Source organism: Arachis hypogaea, chromosome 1 (genome assembly GCF_003086295.3).
Source record: "Arachis hypogaea cultivar Tifrunner chromosome 1, arahy.Tifrunner.gnm2.J5K5, whole genome shotgun sequence".
NCBI lineage: Eukaryota > Viridiplantae > Streptophyta > Magnoliopsida > Fabales > Fabaceae > Arachis > Arachis hypogaea.
In genome coordinates, this window is record NC_092036.1 from 10,929,237 (window position 1) to 10,949,021 (window position 19,785).

Here is a 19,785-nt window from a genome sequence, read left to right on the forward strand (position 1 = left end):
TGAGTAGGGTCTGCAATATTCATTGTTGTTGGTAACATCACAATCTACTTAAGAAGCAATTAAAGTGATATCATTATCTACTTAAAAACTAATTAAAGTGGTTTTGAGATTTTTGTACCCTCCTCAAAGAATATTAAACATTTTTTTTATATAGTATCCTCTAATCTAATATACTAATGACTAATTCGTGCTAATTCAAGTTCTATTTAAAACTATATCGCCGATCAATTAATTACACAAGGTGAAATTTAAATTTTAAATATTTGATTAAACAACAAAATAAACTAACTACTCGACTAATTTAAGTTATCTATTTATTTATTTATTGACCACTAAACAATTTAGTATCATTGAAATTGCAACTACACACAAATCAGCATGTGCTTTTTGGAATTGTGAATGCCACCTGGAGTTCTAATGTTAAGGACCGATAAACCATAATTTTGTCAACATAAAATAAATTGGAGGACATGTGGGGCATAAGGTCATTGTGGATAACATAAAGCAATCATATGATTCCAGTTTTTTCTCCTTCATTTATATTGGTAGATTTGTAGATAATTACTTTATGCATAATATAGTCCTGGGGATATGACGATCAGATATGACTGACACACACAAAAGGGAAGAGATTCTTTCATATTTGACATGTTTGTAGAATCTAGTATAATAGGGCTCACAAGAATGTAAATAGCTATTTGCGGATTAATTAAAGAACTCAATTATTTATTGTGTTAATATTTCATTGTTTACTATAAAAGGTAAAACTGAACAAATATTTACTGTACGTCCTTTGATTAGTTCTTAAACGTCATTATGGTAAAGTGCTCCATAAGTTTTTTTTTTTTTTTTTGCCTTTTTTCATGGCCTTTCTAAAAATTGAAACCAACGAAAAAGTTGTTAGAAAATATGTAGTTGAACAACTTTACATAGTTAATAATTTAATATTAACATCATTTCAGTGTTTGTTTGATTCTACTTTTGTATGTTGTCCCAAAACTAAGGTGATTCCACATGGTTTTGAATATGTCCTTAACCAACACACATGTAGTGTTATTATTGCAAACATATAAGGGTTCTGAGTTTTACTGGGGTATTTCAAGCGTTTGAGTTTCTTTTATATACTATCAATGTAAAAATGTTTTAAAATAACATTTAGTCATATATTACCACAAATAAAAGTAGTTCTTCATATTTTTCTAAAAGTTTAATTTTCATACACATTGTCATAATGTCATTCAATAAAAATATATTACTATGATCATGACTAGTTGCACAAATCTATATCTATATGTATAAATGTAAAATTCACTTAACTTAGCAATTAATACTTTAAATAATTAATGTTCTTTGTTGTTATTATACATGTATTTCACTAGACAATTTTACTATGTCTACGCTCTCTAACCTTTTATATACTCATCTAATCATTGTTCTTATAATTAAGATATTACAATATTTGTTATTATCATATTTTAAAAATTAATTTCAAAACTCTAATTTAAAATTCACAACCCAATTGTTTATATACATATATGTTGGAATTTAAAATGATGTAATCATATATGAAATTTTTTTAGTAAAGACAAAAAAATGTAGAATTGTCATAGATAAATGAGAATATACAAAAATTAGATAAAAATAGAGGGAAAAAAAATCTTATTGTAGCTAACTATATGCTAACACTTGTATTTAAAAAAAATGACATGGTAGTTCGTTTATTAACTGAATGGATTATATTTCTTGAATCTAACAACTTTGTTTTTTTGGTTATTCTTTGCCTTACGACAGTGACAGAGAAATATGTGTTCAGACTTCTATTTCTGGTGCATATGCAAGATTCTCTGTTTTTATATATAGAAAAATTAACACGAGCTAAATAGAAAACATGATCCAGCAGCACAATTGGTGAGGGAAATTAACAAAGTAACCACCGGAAGAAAAGCCTGTTTGCTACACTGATTATCCCAAAATTGGCTTGTTTAATTTTAAAGTATGACTATAGTTGTGATCATTTTTACAAGCAAATAATAAACTCAATTATGTAAGACCAAGTACTTACCACCTGGTACTAATGTCCATAAAGTGTAGTTTCTTAACTCAATTTTGCTAAAGTAAAAAAAGGGTGAGCTTTCTTTCCTTCAAATATAAATTGTGTGGTGTATTAGGGACTTTGCCAATATTACTCTAGGGGTGAGATCATGGGTTTCTTTATAAGGTTAATAATTTTTGGGATCATGGGGTGTCTAATGGTGGAGAAAAGCAAGGGGAAAAGGCCCCAAAGACATGGGTCAAAGTAGCATTGCTCAAAGGGCGTCTCTCTGCTAATGGCTTAACATGGGAATAAAGGTTAGGCATTGGCATTGGCATTGACAAGTGTTCAGTGTTGGGTTTGGAAGCTGGATGGTTTTCATCAATGGGGGCAATATAATCAACCTTTGGAGAAGACACATCCCTATTTGGCCACACAAATACCCCTTTTGGCTTGCAAATTTGGAAGCCACTTATCAAGCTTTCCATATTTCCAGTGCTTTTTTCTTGCATCACTGCATCATCCCCTGAATTTGCTGATTCTGACATTGTTGGTTCCTTCAGCATCCCTAGTTGCTCCTGCATCAAATGCGTTCCAGCAGTGTCAAGCAAATAGGATTCATTACTTTCAGCTAGAAGAGTTTTACTACTGTTCATTTTGTGCAACTCTTTGCAGGTAGTACTAATAAAAAATCATTCAACCCAAAACCCTATGCAAAATGAAGAGTACTGATAAACTAATGGCTATTATGTTACCGCCATGGTGCTCAAAGTGAGGGAAATTTCCTTCAGTTGTTCCTCAATTTTAACCTTCTTATTCACCAACTCTACATAGATCTCCTGAAATTTGACAAATAACCTAAGATGTTAAAAGCAACACACTTTCTATGTAACACTCACATGAGATTCCAAAATAGGCTATTATGAATTCACAAAATTAACTGTACATTAAAAGTTAAAACTATATACTAACCAACCTTGGACAATTTAGGAAAAAACAAAAACAAGAAGTGTCTCTCTGGTGTATGCATGTCATCAAAGTTCAGCATCACATTTCATGTACAAATAATTAAGCTTAGAAATTAGCACTAATTAACTAAGCCTTATTGTATGCACACGGATGCATTCATGCAGAATTCACCTGCTTTGGACCCAAGGAAGCATTCTCCTCGGATTGTAAATTGGACAAGCATGAAGTAGGGGTGGTGACCAAAGCTTCCTCTTCCTTCTTTGCTGCAAGCTCCCTCATTTCCCTGTTACATTCATAATCAATCAATCAATAATGACTCACCATCTCAGAATTTAGGAAACAATACTAATTATGGGCTTAAATCTGAATCAATGAATTAAGTAGTAATTACTGCTTCAACTGAAGAATTTCCTGCTTGATCTCATTGAGTTGAGCAACAGCAAGAACATGATCATGTGGAGAAATGATAATATCACCAATGCTCCAACCAGGAGGAGGAGTCCAGTAAGGGTCCTGAACCCCTGCTTGGCGCCGGACATCGACGAGATCAGCACTCTCCAGCCAATACTCCATGGCGCCCTCGGCATTGTGGCGCCGCCGGAACCTCTCAGTTCCGCCTGGTGCCACCTTGCCTGCCATGTGCTTGAGCAAATGGTCCAATAAACCAGTGTCCCCAATGTACTTCCTTGCTTCTGATCTCAGCTCTGCCCTCATTATTGGGTTCCCAAACACTGCCCCCTTCTCCTTCATGACCCTCAACATATTCTCCTCCGCAGTCTTATACCTACCAACATCAATTAAATCAATTGATTCCAATAATTAAATCAACGAACAAATAATAACTTCACTACTAAATTGAAGTGCACTTATGACTCTGACTAATTACAATGAGATATACTTAAATTTCAATAATCAAACGAACAAGAAAACGAATAATAACACTTTATGATATGATTCTGATTATGTTATATACCTTTGAACTGACCATCTATCAATAGCGATTTTCCGGCGCTTGTTTTTCGCTTTGGTGTTTCTGTTCGATGCATGATTCGAAACGACGTCGTTTGTGGTTACAACAATCGCATTGCATTGACGAGTTGTCAACTTCTTCTTCGTCTTCGTTTCTTCTTCTTCTTCTTCGTCTTCTTGATCTCTTCCGTTTCTCTTCTTGTTCTCCTCCGTGTCATCAACGGTAGCTAGTTGAAGTTGATTGGGCCGTAATTGGGCCTCATGGCGGCCCAAGAAGCGAACGTGGCGTCGTTGGCCCCACTGAAGCATTCCCGTGAACTTGAGGTGAGACCAGCACCGACCTTGCTTGCATGCTATTGTACTATTTGCTCCTCCACCGGCGGTGGCAATGGGCTTTTCTTCCGGCGAGGCCCAAAAAGCCCACGACTCTCTATTTTCGACGAATTCGAGGATCGGGACTCTCCTGAAGAGTGCTTTCACGGCGGAATTGAAATCCATAACGCATTTCTCGTCGAGCGCTGGAATCTTCTTGGCTTCGGGTTTTCCGAAGTTGGGATTAGTGAAGTGAGTGCGAAGAGAGTGAAGGCTTGGGTACCTCAACGAAACCAGATTCTCCTCTCTGTCAATCTCACTCACCTGGTTAATTAATTAATCACATTCATTCATTTATTCATTCGTAGTTCAATTAATTGACATCTTAATCATGAAGAAAAAAGCTAATAATTAAGTAATTATTACGATGATCATGATACCATTGCAATGCGAACGGATTTGAGCTGAACGGGGGAATCAGGTGGGAGCATGGAGTGAAGGATTTCATGGAATCCACCGACTTGTAATTCATCGGAACCTGCTGCAATGGTGGTAGTGTTCACCATTATCAGCCACACTCTGTTTCAGGTGAGAGCATGTTAGGAAGATGAAGAGATTATATATGAGAATAGTGTGTGTGTGAGTGAGTGAAAAAAAAAAGATTTAAAAAAAAAGAATGTAATGATGATGGTGATATGGTGCAAATGTGTGCGTGCGTTGCAGCATGCAACGCTGGGTTCGTTTATTCGTTACACTCTCACAATGATTATTTAGCGGGGTCGTGGCGCGTTTGATATAGTGAGAGAGGTGAGGTTCACGTGCTATGGAAGCAGAGAGGGTGTGTGTAGAGAAAAGCGCGTAGGTGCGCGTGTTGGTTTCAGTGACTCGTTTTGTCAACTGTGCCAAACGGGCAACTTAACAAACGAGGGAGAGAGAGAATCAGAATGATATCGTATAGCAAGAGCAGCAATGGAGAATCACTGAAACGGACACACACTCGTCTCTGCAATTCAAAGAGCTAAAGCATTTGTGGCATATGTCTTAGTAAACTAGTAACTACTTTTATGGTAACCAAATTTCAGTATACTTTATATAATAGAGTATTAAAATGCTATTTGTACCATGAAATTACTATGTATTTATGTATAAATATATGTTTGTTAATTTATTTTTAATATATATTTTGTATTAGTAACTGATGTGAATGAGAATGGTGCAGTTAGAAGAAGTGTTACTCGCGTTATTATTCTATAAAGGGTATAACCATAAATGTATTATACATATAAGTTGAGCTAATAAGGAGTTGCTTTATTCACACACACACGGAAGACGTACACCTTTCAGCACCAAGAATGCAACCAAGCAAGTACCTTTTGCTTTTTGGTGTTGCTTCTTTCTTAACTAGATTCATGTTTTGAGCTCTTCCACTCTCCCAGTGATGAGCAATTCAGGTTCATATGGAAAATATTTGCAGTGCATCTTCTCTGTCGTTTGACGAGACCATGAACAGGAAGAACACCACAAGGAAAGGAGAGGCTAGCTAGCGTGGGCTGTCTCTGCCAGACCTGTTTTGTGCTTATTTCTTTTTTTTTTGGTAAAATGCTTATTTCTCTTTTTGTATCATCCCCTCTGTTATAATTGGGCCTAGGCCCAATACTTCTATTCTTCATCCATGAATATTGGGCTGAACAGTTACATGGTTCCATGTGTTAGTCGGTTTGGCTTTGCCTATGAAAAAACCCCCCAAAACGACGTGCCGTTTTAGGTGTAGTTCAGTTCCCTCCTTCCCAGTGGCAAGTAGTGAATTATTCGAAGGTGGAAGTGGAAGAAGCATCTTTGTAGAATTGTAGTAGTTGGTCTCCATTGTAGCATAGCATCTCCATCACAATCACAATCACATAAACCGTTTGTTATTATTATCAATTTATTGTTCAGCTCAGCATCTTACTTTCCTTTCGTTATTCTCTGCGTCGAAGACGAAGAAGAAACAGAACAAAGATGGAGGAACACGAGAATGGCACTGCCGGTAATGTAACTGAGGAAGAGCCCGCCATCGGACCCGGACCAGCCCCTCGAGCCCGCCCCAAGCGTCCCCTCCAGTTCGAGCAGGCTTACCTTGACGCCCTCCCCTCCGCCAACATGTCTCTCTCTCTCTCTCTCGACCATATTTTTCTTTTTCCAATTAGGGTTTTAGATACTCACTCACTCTCTGAGCTTTGATGCAATTGTTCTTTCCGTTCTTTTACAGGTACGAGAAAAGTTATATGCATCGCGATGTGGTTACGCATGTTGCTGTTTCAGCTGCCGAATTCTTCATAACTGGAAGTATTGATGGTACGACATGTTGCTAATTCTACTTTAAAGTTAGATTTTTGTGTAACTAGTTAGTAATTCATCATAATTATGTATAATGATTTAAGATTAGGTATATTTGGCTAATTTTAAAATCACTTAAACATTGTTGTCAGGGCACTTGAAATTTTGGAAGAAAAGGCCCATTGGTATTGAGTTTGCCAAACACTTCAGATCTCATCTCGGTCCGATTGAAGGTCTAGCCGTAAGTTAGTCAACTTGGTTTAACCCCTTTGCATTAATCTAATTGATTATCACTTCATTATTGCTTGCTTGTTATCAACCATGACTTATTTCAGCTATGCAGGTTAGTATTGATGGTCTGCTATGTTGTACCATATCACATGACCGTTCTGTCAAAGTATATGACGTAGTGAACTATGACATGATGGTAATGATTCGTTTGCCGTATATCCCCGGTGCTGTGGAATGGGTTTACAAACAAGGGGATGTCAAAGCTAGACTTGCCATTAGTGATAGGAATTCATCTTTTGTGCACATATATGATGCTCGATCGGGTTCAAATGACCCTATCATTTCCAAAGAGGTAGCTGACTTCAAAATGTGTTACTTTCATTTTCCACAGTTAGTTACATAATTGTGTCATTCCTTGCCTCTATGTGTAGATACATATGGCTCCTATTAAAGTTATGAGGTACAATCCTGTATATGATTCTGTAATTTCTGCTGATACAAAGGGGATCATTGAGTACTGGAGCCCCACCACGCTTCAATTCCCAGAAGATGAGTATGTGCTTACTGTTAACTTCTACTTCATCCATCTATTTATATTAATCAATTCACATACAATTATGCCAAAACATTTACAAATTTTTAGGTAATCCAAACCCTTTGTAGTGCTATGGTACTCCTTTATTGTTGTGCTGAATGGATTACGTGATTTCAAACATTACAAAGTATGCGTTTTATTTGTTCTCAAATTCTCATTCTATTTGTTCTCCTTTATGGTGCTTTTAGGGTCAATTTTAAGCTGAAGAGTGATACTAACCTCTTTGAAATAGTAAAATGCAAGACATCTGTTTCAGCTATTGAGGTATTTTTCTTGTCCAAACATAACCCATAATTTTGGTTACCATATATGCAATCAAGACACTACTTGTTCAGTTTACAGTTTATTGTTACTGGTATTCATTCAATGTATTTCACAATGTTTTAGGTCAGCCCGGATGGTAAACAATTTTCGATCACATCTCCTGACCGCAGGATACGTGTCTTTTGGTTCAGAACGGGTAAACTAAGAAGAGTTTATGATGAATCTTTGGAGGTAATAATTTAACATAAATTTTCCCTGAATCGTGTGCTCTTTATGAACATGTGTTACAGAATGAATTGCTTTACTGATAGGTTGCTCAAGATCTTCAAAGAAGCGATGCTCCATTATACCGGCTGGAAGCCATTGATTTTGGCCGAAGGATGGCTGTCGAGAAGGAGATAGAGAAAACAGAAAGTGCTCCATTGCCCAACGCAGTTTTTGATGAAAGTTCTAATTTTATTATATATGCAACCTTGCTTGGGATTAAAGTAAGATTTTTTCCCCCTTTACTTACCTTATAGAGCCAATTCTTGATCTGTGCAACTATTTCACCTTTTCAAGTTATCTGATCTCTCCACATACATAACTACATCATTTTTCCTTGTTTGCTTATTGATACCATGAGGTGAGTGGATGAAACTTCATTCGCTAATGTGTATTTCATCTTCTCTATGTTTATAGATTATTAACTTGCACACCAACAAAGTTGCTCGAATACTTGGGAAGGTGGAGAATAATGATAGGTTCTTAAGGATTGCGTTATATCAAGGTGATCAAAGTAGTAAAAAAGTAAGAAGGATTCCTTCGGCTGCTGCTAATGCCAATGAAAGCAAAGAGCCTTTGACAGACCCCACTCTCCTGTGTTGTGCTTTCAAAAAGCACAGGATATATTTATTCAGGTATAGAAGATCCTGATAGTGATAAAACCTGAATTTTACCCCAGGTTTATCGTCCAAAGTTATGTAGTAATGTTATAATTCCGTGTATTACTCATGTGGAGTGGGTTTCCTAGCATTTTTCTCAGTACATTGAGGCTGTACTTTTTTTACCTGCATATCATCAGTCATATGACATGCAAAATATAACTCTTTATTGTATCTAAGTTTTGGAGTTTGTCATGTGTCAGTCGGAGAGAACCAGAAGAGCCTGAAGATGCAACTAAGGGAAGAGACGTGTTCAATGAAAAGCCTCCTGCTGATGAGCTTTTGGCAGTTTCAGATATTGGAAAGACTGCAACAACCTCACTTCCTGACAATGTGGTGAGTTATCTATGTTAGTGTGTAAAACAGGCACACACACACAATGTCTACAAATAACCAACCTTATGTGTATCAGAACCTGTCTCTTATCACTTCCTGTCTCTTATTTTATTTATTTTTAAATTGCTACTTAATAGCAGAAAGGAGACTGGGTTTCGTTCGTATGGTTTTTCTTTTTTATAATTTTTTTTCCAAATCCCATTGGTCACCTCTTTCCCGTGATAAAGAGCTTTACAATTCCAATTATTCCTTTGCAGATTCTACACACCACCATGGGTGATATTCATATGAAATTATACCCAGAGGAATGTCCAAAAACTGTGGAGAACTTTACAACTCACTGCCGGAATGGTTATTACGACAATCTTATTTTTCATCGTGTCATCAAGGGCTTCATGATACAAACGGGAGATCCTTTAGGAGATGGCACTGGTGGGCAGTCCATTTGGGGGAGGGAATTTGAGGATGAATTTCACAAAAGGTAATTATTTTTGTTTATAATGTTATTATGTCAACGAGATGCAATATTGATTCTGTTCTCCTCAATAGAATGATTACCTTTGTGCTGATGGCCTCTGGAATTTCATGTTATGGTTTACCTCATGGGACATAAAGCAAATATCTTTTTCTCTTGCAGTCTAAGGCATGATAGGCCTTTCACGGTGTCAATGGCAAATGCTGGTCCGAATACGAACGGCTCCCAGTTCTTTATCACCACAGTAGCCACTCCTTGGTTGGACAACAAGCATTCTGTATTTGGTAGAGTTGTGAAGGGAATGGATGTTGTTCAGGTACATCGACTTCAATTCTTGTATAATCATCATCATTTAATGCAATAAATTAATTCAGCACTGTTTATTAAGGGATTTGCTTGCATGCTCCTATTCTGATTCAATTGCAAAATAATTTCCATGTTGTGATTTGAGCTTCTAAGTGTAATTTAATCATTTTCCTTGGATTTCTCAATAAATGCTCTCGCTTAAGTTATTGTCTACAATATTAGGTTACCATTTATTTTTAGGTATTTGATTACTGTGAGAGGCTGCTGCCCGAAAGAAACTAACCAATAAAAAACTTTGATCTTTGACAGTCTATAGAGAAAGTGAAGACAGACAAGACAGATAAGCCATACCAAGATGTTAAGATCCTAAATGTCACTGTACCGAAGTCCTAAGGTCCATGGTTTGTCCGGCTAATTCTGTGGGTCAGTCCTTGCTGGCGCTACAAGCTGGGCAGACGAATAAGCTTCCACATGAGTAATTTTAAGTTTCTTTATAACAACCATTTTAACAGGCCTTGTTCGAAGAGCAGCTTTTGTCTTCGTGTACCAGTCTCCAAGCCAAGCAGTTCAGACTCGGCGAGTTGCGATCACCTTGCCATTATTCCGAATGCTCTCCAACAACACAGAAACATTTTTGCACATCAAATCTTCATAAGCCATGTCAACGCCAAGGACTTACCAGTCTGTACTTGATATGTATGCATGTCCAAAACATGAAGCAAGACTTTTCTTCTGAAGTGTTTTTCTGGAGTTTTGGACATATATTGTATTCGGTGTTATTTATTCTTAAGGACTACTAAAGTAGTGATTGTTACTTGTTAGTCCTTTGTCTTGATGGAACTATACGTAGGTTTGATTTGAAGATAACTCCCTTTAGATATTGTCCAAGTCTAATAGAAAAGATTGCCCAGCAATGCTACATAAACAACTTTTACCAACCACTCCAGTCTCCCTTGTCAAATATTAAATAAAAAATATCCATAGCCAAGAACATAACTTACTATCTTGTTCAAATTATTTCATTTTTATTTAATTCATTGCAAAATTTCTGTACTAGGACAAAAATATATTTAGATATATCCATTTTTAAATAAACCCAAAAAGACACTATTAACATGAAAAAAGTATAAAAACTATATGAAGAATTCTCCACATATAAGCGTTTTTTCATATAAGTCATTTATTTCTTTTTCTTTTTTCATGCCTTTTCTTTTTTTCTCTTCCTTCTTTTTTTTCCGTGCCTTCTCTTCTTCTTCTTCTTCTTCTTCTTCTTCGTTTTTGAAGTGTTTCATTTTCATCGTCGTGTTTCTCCTCGTTCTTTTGATTTTGCAACATTATATTTTTTTTCTTCTTTGTTTGATTTTTTCCTCCAAAAAAGAATTGAGAATATGAAATAAGAAAATGAAGAAGAAGCAGAAGATGAAGAGAAGAAAAAAGAAGAATTTTGAATTATACATAAAATGTACTTCAACGAATTTTGGGTGTATTTTTTAAATCCTTTGAGTGTATTTCTAATTTCTATAATCCTTAGGATGTATTTTTATAATCGTTTGGATGTATTTATATAATCCTTTGGGTGTACTGAACTAACAAACACAATACTGAATTTTAGTTTCCAGTCTCTGTCTAGCAGTTGCAAAATTTTAAAATGAAGATGTTGCTAAGAATCGTCAAATAGAGATATTGAATTGTTTATAAAGCTTTTTTGAATATATTAAAAAACATTCCCTTTTATTACCTAAAAAAAAATCCCTTTACTTTCCAAAGTTTTATGCGTTGAACTCGTTACTCTAATCCATTGACAGTGCATAAATCGCATGCTAGCAGAGCAAAGCATTCGAATCAACTAGCTTTTTCTAGTCAAAGAGATAACAAAGCAAAACTGATAAATACCGCAAGACTTATTTTTCATAACAAGGAAGAGCATAAAAATGCAAACCCATAATAAGCAAAACATTCAAAACACGACTAAATTATATAGGGCATTTTGGTGTCATTACATTGTCTCAAGTCAAATGAAAAATGGCAAAACCCATGAAACCTAAAAGTATGTGTAACTTAAGTAACAAAACCTTGTGATTTGGGTTGAAACTCTTGACTAAAACCGAAAATGTGTTGTACACATGAAACACTTGAGATCTTTCTAGTCAAATAAGCTGAAACCCATATCCTGTAGAAAGAATAAGAAACATACATCAGCAACAAATCATGAATTTACTATATACCAATCAAATAGTGGTTTTATTTTGAAACTTACATCATCCGACTCTTCCTTCTCTTCAACTTTCTTTTCCTCCTTCGCTTCGGCAGCAGGTGCAGCACCACCCCCTCCAGCGACGGGAGCAGCGGCAACAGCAACTCCACCGCCACCAGAAGGCACTGCGGCCAACTTCTCCCTTCCACATGCAATTAGCTCAGTGACATCTTTGCCCTCCACTTGACTCAAGAGCAAGTCAATCATGCCATCATCAGCCTCAGCTCCAACTATAAATCATAAACAAAAGTGGTCAACAATTCAACAGCATGAAAGAGACATCCTCGAATGATTTAAAATTCAATGTTACATGTACTCCAATTCAAAGATTTCAATACATTATACTTCATGTCTCAAAAGAAAAAAAACACGCACTTAATTCTATATGGAGAAGAAAACTGTAATGTCTACTACAACTGAGATTTAGGAATAAAACACCAACTAATGCATAAAATGCAACCAAACTTAATTTAACTCCAGTAACACATCTTATATTAAAGTCAATGTTTCACCAATCAGATTCTCAACTCTAAGTTAACAATAACAATAATAATAACAATCTCCAACTATGCTATGTGTACACCAAAATCAGCCACCAGTATAAAATACATGTTGGAATACAAATACACATTGAAAATTAATTAACGGCGCATGTATTTATACACAAATCCACTCGAGGCTGATATTAGTAGCTGATTTTGACGTAAGAATAGCATTTTTTATTACAATAACATAATAAATAAGAAAACCATACATCTAACTCATAAAACAATTGACCATGGTAAATCCAACTCATACATCCAACACTTGACCAGCTCAAATATTTAAAATAAAAAAATAAAAACAAAAAGAATTTAAGATGTTAGAAAATAGGGACCTGAGGAAAGGATGTTCTTGATATCATCAGCTGAAGGGGCAGTGTTGCCTCCCAATACGGCCAACAAATACGCAGCAATGACCTTCATTTCTGAAAAATTGATTCCGAAAAGAACATAGCAAATTGCAAAAGTTAGTTACTGACACAAAATTCATAGAACATAGTCAACGAAAGAAAGAGACTTTGAAATTCGTCGCGAGTGCACGAAATCGTACTTGCTGGATTTGAGTGCGGGATCCGACTGGGTTGCGATTTGGGCGCTAGCTAGGGTTTCTGCTGAAAGATAGGAACTTGGCTCTCTGAACTTATTTTATAGCTAGGGTTTTCAGCTTATTCAAGTTTTGGATTCCCGGAAATACCCTCCTATTGCGCCTATCAAACATTTTGAATTTGGGTGTAATTGTAAAAGTGGGAAAATGCGTGACTAATTATACTTAAAATAATTTCTAAATAAAAGAATTATTTAAAACTCTAAAATGTTGTGAAGATGTTATTTTGACCAAATGTCTTTTGTTTTTTGAGGTTTTGTTAAAAATCTAATCTAAAAGAAAACAAAAAAATTAATATAATTAGCATTTATCAATGAACAAATATTAAAAATAATTATCAAACATTTGTAGAACAAATTTATTTAACTTATTTTTTATGTATATTTTATATTTTAATATATATATATATATAAAAGATGGAATAAAAAATACTAATTAATCAAATAAAAAACTATTTGTTTTACGGAACACAAATATGTCTTTTACATGATTTGTAGTAATAAAAAAACTATATCAGTTATATGGCAGTTCCAAAGAAACGCACATCGAGATAAAAAAATCGAAATATTCTTTGAAAAAGAAGAGGTTTTTTGGACAGCATTGAAATTTTATTCATTAGCGCAATCAATTTTTACAGAAAATTTAAAATTTTTTTTTGTATAAAAAATACAAACGTTGAAATACTATATATATATATATATAATTGATTTGGTAGTTGGTTGTTTGTAAAAATAGTGAATAATTTATCTATCTTTATATATTAGTCTTGAACGAGAGTAATTTAAAGTGTAAGATGCATTTTAGATGATAAAGAAAAATGATGTTTATATGCTTGATTTTTAATTATTTACTAAGTTGTATTTAAGTTGAACATGAGTTATACACAACTTAAGATATAAATAATACCATCCACTAATAAAATAAAACATGTGAATCTTTGATAAAAGAAAAAAAAAAAAAGAGGTTAATGATTTCATATTATATAACTAGTTGTGCATGCGTTTATAACTTGAGAAATGAATGGATTGATTATCACCTTAACTTTTTAGATGCTTCACTTTAAGTACAGCTTGCATTTTGAAAAAGTCAAATTAATCTAACATGCAAAAGTTTAATTTTTCACATTTTAGATCTTATTAAGAGTTTATAATATAATAGAATTTTCTTATATATTTATCTAATTAATTGATGTTCAAATAATTTTAAATTTTTATTTTTTATTTAATTTTAACACATTAATAATATAAAATATTTTATATAATCATTTAATTAAATTTATTTTTTTTAGTGACAATTTATATATTTAAAAAATATTATTTTATTAAAATGATATTACATAATTAAATATATATATATATAAAAAATTTTACAGTTACAGTATATTAAAATTAATTATTTTATTTTATTAAAATAATTTTAAAATATAGATATATAAAAGTAAAAAGTAAATCTTTTAATAATGTTAAATTGATACCTATTTTGTTATATCAGAAATAATAAGGCCCAAAAATTAAAAAAAAATAAAAATAAAAAAATTCAAAGACTGGAAACGAAGCGTTTAGATTTAGAACATTGAAGAACACAGTGTGCAGGTTCGTCGATCTTCCTTCGTCTATCGTCATCTTCTTCTTCTTCTCCCTTCGCGTTAGGGTTTCCAGATATCCAATTTCCCCTCTTTTCTTAACCTCCTTGCTCCAATCATATTGCAATTTCTCGCAAATTTCATCTCTGCAATTCATCAATTCGCGATATATTGGCCTTCAAGGTACCGTATTCCTCTTTGAGATGCAATTTTTATTGTTAGTTAGCTTAGTATCTTTTCTGGATTTACAATTCACTTCAATTTTAATTAAGTTTATTTATTTTTAAATAATTTCAGTACCACTCTAATGTTTGTGAATATTAATTATATGTGCATGATTAATTAAGTAGGTGTGGATTCATTTTTTTTCTGTGCCTGTAAGCTACATTGTGAAGTTTGACTCTGTACCTGAATTTAAAAAAATTATGATCCACAAGTTATTCGAGTGAGTTGCAGCTGAGGCATATTTTTTATTCTCAGGGAAAAAAAATTGATTTTTGTTGTTGATCACAGGGAACTAAATCTTGTATCTTTGGTGCATTTGAATACCATAGAATGAGCATACACTAGGGTGAAAAAAAATGCAGGCTGAGGCACAAATCTCGGTTAATCCGGATACTAACCTTAACCCGGAGAATGCTATTTCAATCCGAAATGGGGATCCTGTTGTTTCCTCATCTCTTTCAAATGCAACCACAACTCAACAGCCAGGTTGCTTGTTTACTTTCGTCCCTAATTTGTTTCATTATGACTTACGAGTGATGTCAGGCTTTGATGATTAATATGTTTCAATGGTTGAGAAGTAAAAGGTATCATTCCCTTGTCTTTTGTAGCTCCGAAGAAACCGACAAGGCAGTGGGCTGCTTGGACTCGTCAAGAAGAGGAAAGCTTCTTCACTGCGTTACGACAAGTTGGGAAGGTATATTTATATTTACTGATTTTGCTTTCCCTGTGGTTGTTTTGTTGTTAATAATTACTAATTGCATTACTCTTAAATGTAGAATTTCGAGAAAATCACTTGCCGTGTGCAGAGTAAAAACAAGGATCAGGTACCTGTTACGAGGCTTTATCATCCGCTTCAGCTTGCCTACATGATCTTTTACCCCTCATTTATAAGTTTTGGGTTTTATTGCCAAGCTAATAGCCTTCATTGTTTCCCATTTTTCACTCTTTGTTTCTCCTGGATGATGATTCGCAGGTCAGGCATTATTACTATCGGCTTGTGAGACGGATGAACAAACTTCTTGGTCCAGGATTGTGTTTAGATGCCAAAAACTCGAAAGATACCAATGCTGCAATGCTTCGCTGGTACACAACTGTCTCAATGGGTTTTTGTCAAATGAAGTGCATATGTTATATATATATATTCTACGGAATGGCTTAGAAGTAGAAGAGATCTAATTCGTCTTTTTAGTTTTATCATTTCATAGTAAATTCCTGAATAAGATTTGAGGATAGTATTATATCAATTGATAATTTTGCATTGAAAATTTCTTAGGAATGATTAAGATACTCTCCTCAAATTATCTGACCTTTGACACAGGTGGTCTTTATTAGAAAAGTACAGCTGCAAAGCCTCAAAGCTTCACTTAAAGCCCCGAAGGTTCAAAGTTTTTGTGGAAACCTTGGTTAGTCAAGACTATACATTTGTCTTTGCATTTTAATTTTGAATATCTTAGTGTGTTTGGGAACTCACCTATTCTTGTTGCCATGAAGGAGCACCAACTTTTGAAGGACAGGAAGAAGAACGTAAAAAAGAAACCTCTGCAGGCGGTAAACTGTCCTCCTCCTGCTCCTAACACAGTTTCAAATCAAAGTAGAGCATCAGTAAATGATCCTCGTGCAGTTAAACTGGTTATTGTTGATAGTCAAAATATTTTAAAGCTTGGGCCTTCAAAACCACCATTGAAGCGCAACATAAACATGGGTGTTAACCGTAGTAACACAAAGGGAGATTCAATTACCATGAAGCCCTCAAGGCAGCGAAAGAAATCTGGTGATTCTTTTTCATTTCCCCTTTGAGATATGATAATATAGATCTAAAATAAATTCATGTATCTTATTTTACATTTAAAAATAAACGGAAATTTACTCTTTGATGTTTCTATCTATCAGGTGTGATCACAACTGCAGCATATAAAAAGTGGGAGAAGGCTGCAATTGCTGGTGTTTCTTTAGTTGCAGATGCTGCTGAGCATTTGGAGCGAGCTTCCTCTGGTAAGGAGGCTGAAAATGACCAGGAGAATAATCTAGGTAGTTGTTACCATGAGAGCTTTATCTAATCTTTGCTCCCAAAAGGGCTTACTATAGCTATTCTGCGATTTCACACTTATTCTTCCATCTTTGTCCAGGAGAAAAATGTTCTGATCCTGCTAATTATGTACTGCCCCCTTTGCCCACATTTCCACAAAATCATGTAGATAACAATGTACATAATAGTATGAAACTTAAGCTGCAATTATTCCCAATTGATGAACCTACTCGAAGAGCATTGGAAATGGTGAGCATGAAAGAAAACCAACTAACATCTTACGGTAGTACTGCAAAAGTGCTTTAGAAAGCGATTTACATATTGATTTTTCTTCTTTCTTTCTTTGTTACTCCTAGGATAAGCATAACCCATACCTGGAGCTTACACTTAGTGCAAGAAAGAAGATATCATCAATTTTGGAACATCTAAACCGTAAGTGGGGGAATTCAAGCATAGCAACGGGAGAATTAATGATTTTTCCCTATGGTACTCAAAGGGAGAATTTGGTAAATTATCATAGATGGACCCAGGAATCTACTCTTAGTGCTGCAGATATATATGCAATGATTGGAAGTCCACACATATTTCGTTTGAGGTACCTCATTTCATTTCCATGTTGCTTTCTTGATTTAGTTTCATATAAGAAGTAACTAAACATCAATAGTAAGACATGCCACTCAACCTTGTATGAAAAACTAACCATATCAACACTCTAATATTTATATATATTCTGTGAAGGTATGGCTGGATTTCCAACACTGAGCTTGAGTTATTAAATATGCAAGCCCCGGTAGTAACTGGCAGCATGCTTGGACTATCAAACAATAGTGTGAACAATACTATGGGTCAGATGCTGAATCCTGAAGCACTCCCTATTCCTTCAACTAACAATCATTCCTTGGAGCTCTCTGAAGAACGAGGAACGTCCATGATCAGAAACTGTGCTAACACTACTTCCACTGATTTGCCTAATACTAGAGACAACAGCGAATACCTGAATACAAGAACTGATGATTTCTGTGATCCTACAGCAAATGTACCATGGCGTGGAAAAAATGTTGGGGATAGAACTGTGACTAGACAGTTGGAAGATGCGGTATTTGTTGTTCTCTCATATTTTATTTCATTAGCTCTGAGATTATACTGTAGATTTTCACCCTATTGTACTTCTTTGGCACTTCTGCATAAATTTTCATATTTCTCCTTGAGATCTTGAGCATAATACACTCATCTTTTTAGATTGTGAAGATCTAAAAAGCTTTGCTTTTAAGTTTCTGGTTGGGTTTGTATGGTTTTGTTATGATGTCTGATGTATAATTACTAGCATCTATATCTATAATGCTACTTGTTTGTATTCAGGATGAGATGAAGTTAAGCAGTGGAACTGGTCTGTCAGCTGGTGAGTGGGCTGACAGCCTTACCAACATTAGTGTGGGGGACCTACTTTCAGGAGTTTCTCAAGATCTTGAAGATAACTGTGTTGATAATCGTATTGCTGAAAATTGTCATGGTCTTCAGCAAATTCCTTTCAGTAGTGATTCTTTCGATGCTGCTATTGCTGCTCATATCTCTAGACACCAAGACAGGATGGGACAACCAACCATGGCATCCCACATGTCTTCGATATGGGATGCTGAAGAGACATGCGATGCTTTCTTGTTTAAAAAGGATCCTATTCCTCATAAAGATGGTACTTGTCTATCACCAATTGCTACGTTAGATTCTGAAAATGTGGTCCTTGGAGGGTCCGAGAAATTTGAAAAGGTGACTCTTCTTCCTTTTGTTTTCTATCAAAAATTCTTTGCAAATTTAAATAAGATCTAATTTTCTCCATTTTTACTGCAGCTGTCACCTGAAAGAGAGAGGCTTGTGGATGATTTTGCTCAAACTGACCATATGGATAGTGGTGAGTCGGATGCAGAGGCCCAGCATCAATTAGCAAAAGATTTCAATGGACTAGCGGATATCTATTGGGTATGTTCCTTGCTGCAAGAGAAGCAAACCTAAATAACTACAAATAGGGAGTTATAACGAATATGTTCCGCACTCTGAACCATCTGTCAACACTAGCTCTATGAACTTAAATCTTTGAATCATTATTGCATTTTTGAAACTTTTTTTTTACACTTAGTGGCATCTGATTTTGAAGAACATATTACAGAATACATACATGTTAGTTTATTCCGACCTAATCTTTCTTTACTATCATCATGTTACAGCCTGATTCTCTGGGACCATTGGATCTGGATATACCATCAACCAAGTATCACAGTGAAGATCTAATTCTGAGTGATAGCCTTAGTGGTCTGAACCGCTTAATAGCCAGCAGCTTGGATGCATTCCAGAACTGCTCCTTTTTTGGGTTTGACAAGAAGGAAGCATCATCAGCAGTTGAGGCTCGAGAAGTTTCTCCTCTTTCGGATTTTAAAATTGGAAGTGAAAAATGAGCCTCAGCAGTCAGCATGATCGGATCATCTTGGTAACATTATCGTTCTTCGGCATGAATTTTTCTGGCTGAATCAATGTTCTGATTAACATTTTACTTAAACTTACTTGACTTGAGGTGTGCAAGCTGAAAATGAGACACTTCACACTTCCTGTATATGTTTCTCTAATCTGGGTCTTTCCCCTTCTGTACAAAAAAGAAGTTCATCAAAGGATTTCACTGTATCAACCCCTTGTTTGATTGTGTTAGCTTCTGTAGAAATACATCTGTTGTTTTAAGAAATCTTAACCCCTCTTTTATTCTTAGCTTCTATACTTTGTATTTTTTTAGTAGAGTTCATAATGTGGGGCAGGGTAAAATTAAGATTCTTTCAAAGAA

At 35.0% G+C, this 19,785-nt stretch overlaps 4 protein-coding genes across 5 annotated transcripts; 2 read left to right on the forward strand and 2 right to left on the reverse strand.

Moving 5' to 3' along the window:
- Positions 1–1,962: 1,962 nt before the first annotated feature.
- On the reverse strand, positions 1,963–5,054 carry LOC112796328 (protein DYAD-like). Its single transcript, XM_025838720.3, has 6 exons — positions 4,723–5,054; positions 3,975–4,606; positions 3,393–3,785; positions 3,173–3,284; positions 2,788–2,871; positions 1,963–2,610 (listed from the first exon to the last, which is right to left on the reverse strand). Exons 1-6 carry the CDS (start codon positions 4,846–4,848, stop codon positions 2,236–2,238), a joined length of 1,722 nt encoding a protein of 573 aa, XP_025694505.1. The 5' UTR covers positions 4,849–5,054; the 3' UTR covers positions 1,963–2,235.
- Positions 5,055–5,987: 933 nt separating this feature from the next.
- Positions 5,988–10,669, forward strand: LOC112796338 (peptidyl-prolyl cis-trans isomerase CYP71). 2 transcript variants are annotated; one of them, XM_025838733.2, is made up of 13 exons: positions 5,988–6,423; positions 6,531–6,616; positions 6,751–6,839; positions 6,942–7,181; positions 7,261–7,382; positions 7,613–7,688; positions 7,812–7,919; positions 8,000–8,176; positions 8,370–8,587; positions 8,815–8,947; positions 9,205–9,428; positions 9,585–9,738; positions 10,038–10,669. In XM_025838733.2, the coding sequence occupies exons 1-13, from the start codon at positions 6,281–6,283 to the stop codon at positions 10,119–10,121; spliced, it is 1,854 nt and encodes a 617-aa protein (XP_025694518.1). In that variant the 5' UTR covers positions 5,988–6,280; the 3' UTR covers positions 10,122–10,669. The 2 variants fall into 2 exon arrangements, with proteins under 2 accessions (XP_025694518.1, XP_025694527.1); XM_025838742.3 differs by having other exon boundaries at positions 6,046–6,423; positions 6,934–7,181.
- Positions 10,670–11,673: 1,004 nt separating this feature from the next.
- LOC112796340 (large ribosomal subunit protein P2B) lies at positions 11,674–13,270 on the reverse strand. Its single transcript, XM_025838743.3, has 4 exons — positions 13,075–13,270; positions 12,860–12,949; positions 11,986–12,212; positions 11,674–11,898 (listed from the first exon to the last, which is right to left on the reverse strand). The coding sequence occupies exons 2-4, from the start codon at positions 12,945–12,947 to the stop codon at positions 11,872–11,874; spliced, it is 342 nt and encodes a 113-aa protein (XP_025694528.1). The 5' UTR covers positions 12,948–12,949; positions 13,075–13,270; the 3' UTR covers positions 11,674–11,871.
- Positions 13,271–14,611: 1,341 nt separating this feature from the next.
- LOC112796349 (TSL-kinase interacting protein 1) lies at positions 14,612–19,689 on the forward strand. The gene is made up of 14 exons (XM_025838767.3): positions 14,612–14,893; positions 15,224–15,421; positions 15,544–15,629; positions 15,712–15,759; positions 15,909–16,018; positions 16,254–16,338; positions 16,427–16,706; positions 16,826–16,963; positions 17,062–17,210; positions 17,318–17,556; positions 17,700–18,057; positions 18,321–18,725; positions 18,807–18,935; positions 19,181–19,689. The coding sequence occupies exons 2-14, from the start codon at positions 15,292–15,294 to the stop codon at positions 19,406–19,408; spliced, it is 2,385 nt and encodes a 794-aa protein (XP_025694552.1). The 5' UTR covers positions 14,612–14,893; positions 15,224–15,291; the 3' UTR covers positions 19,409–19,689.
- The last annotated feature ends 96 nt before the right edge of the window (positions 19,690–19,785 follow it).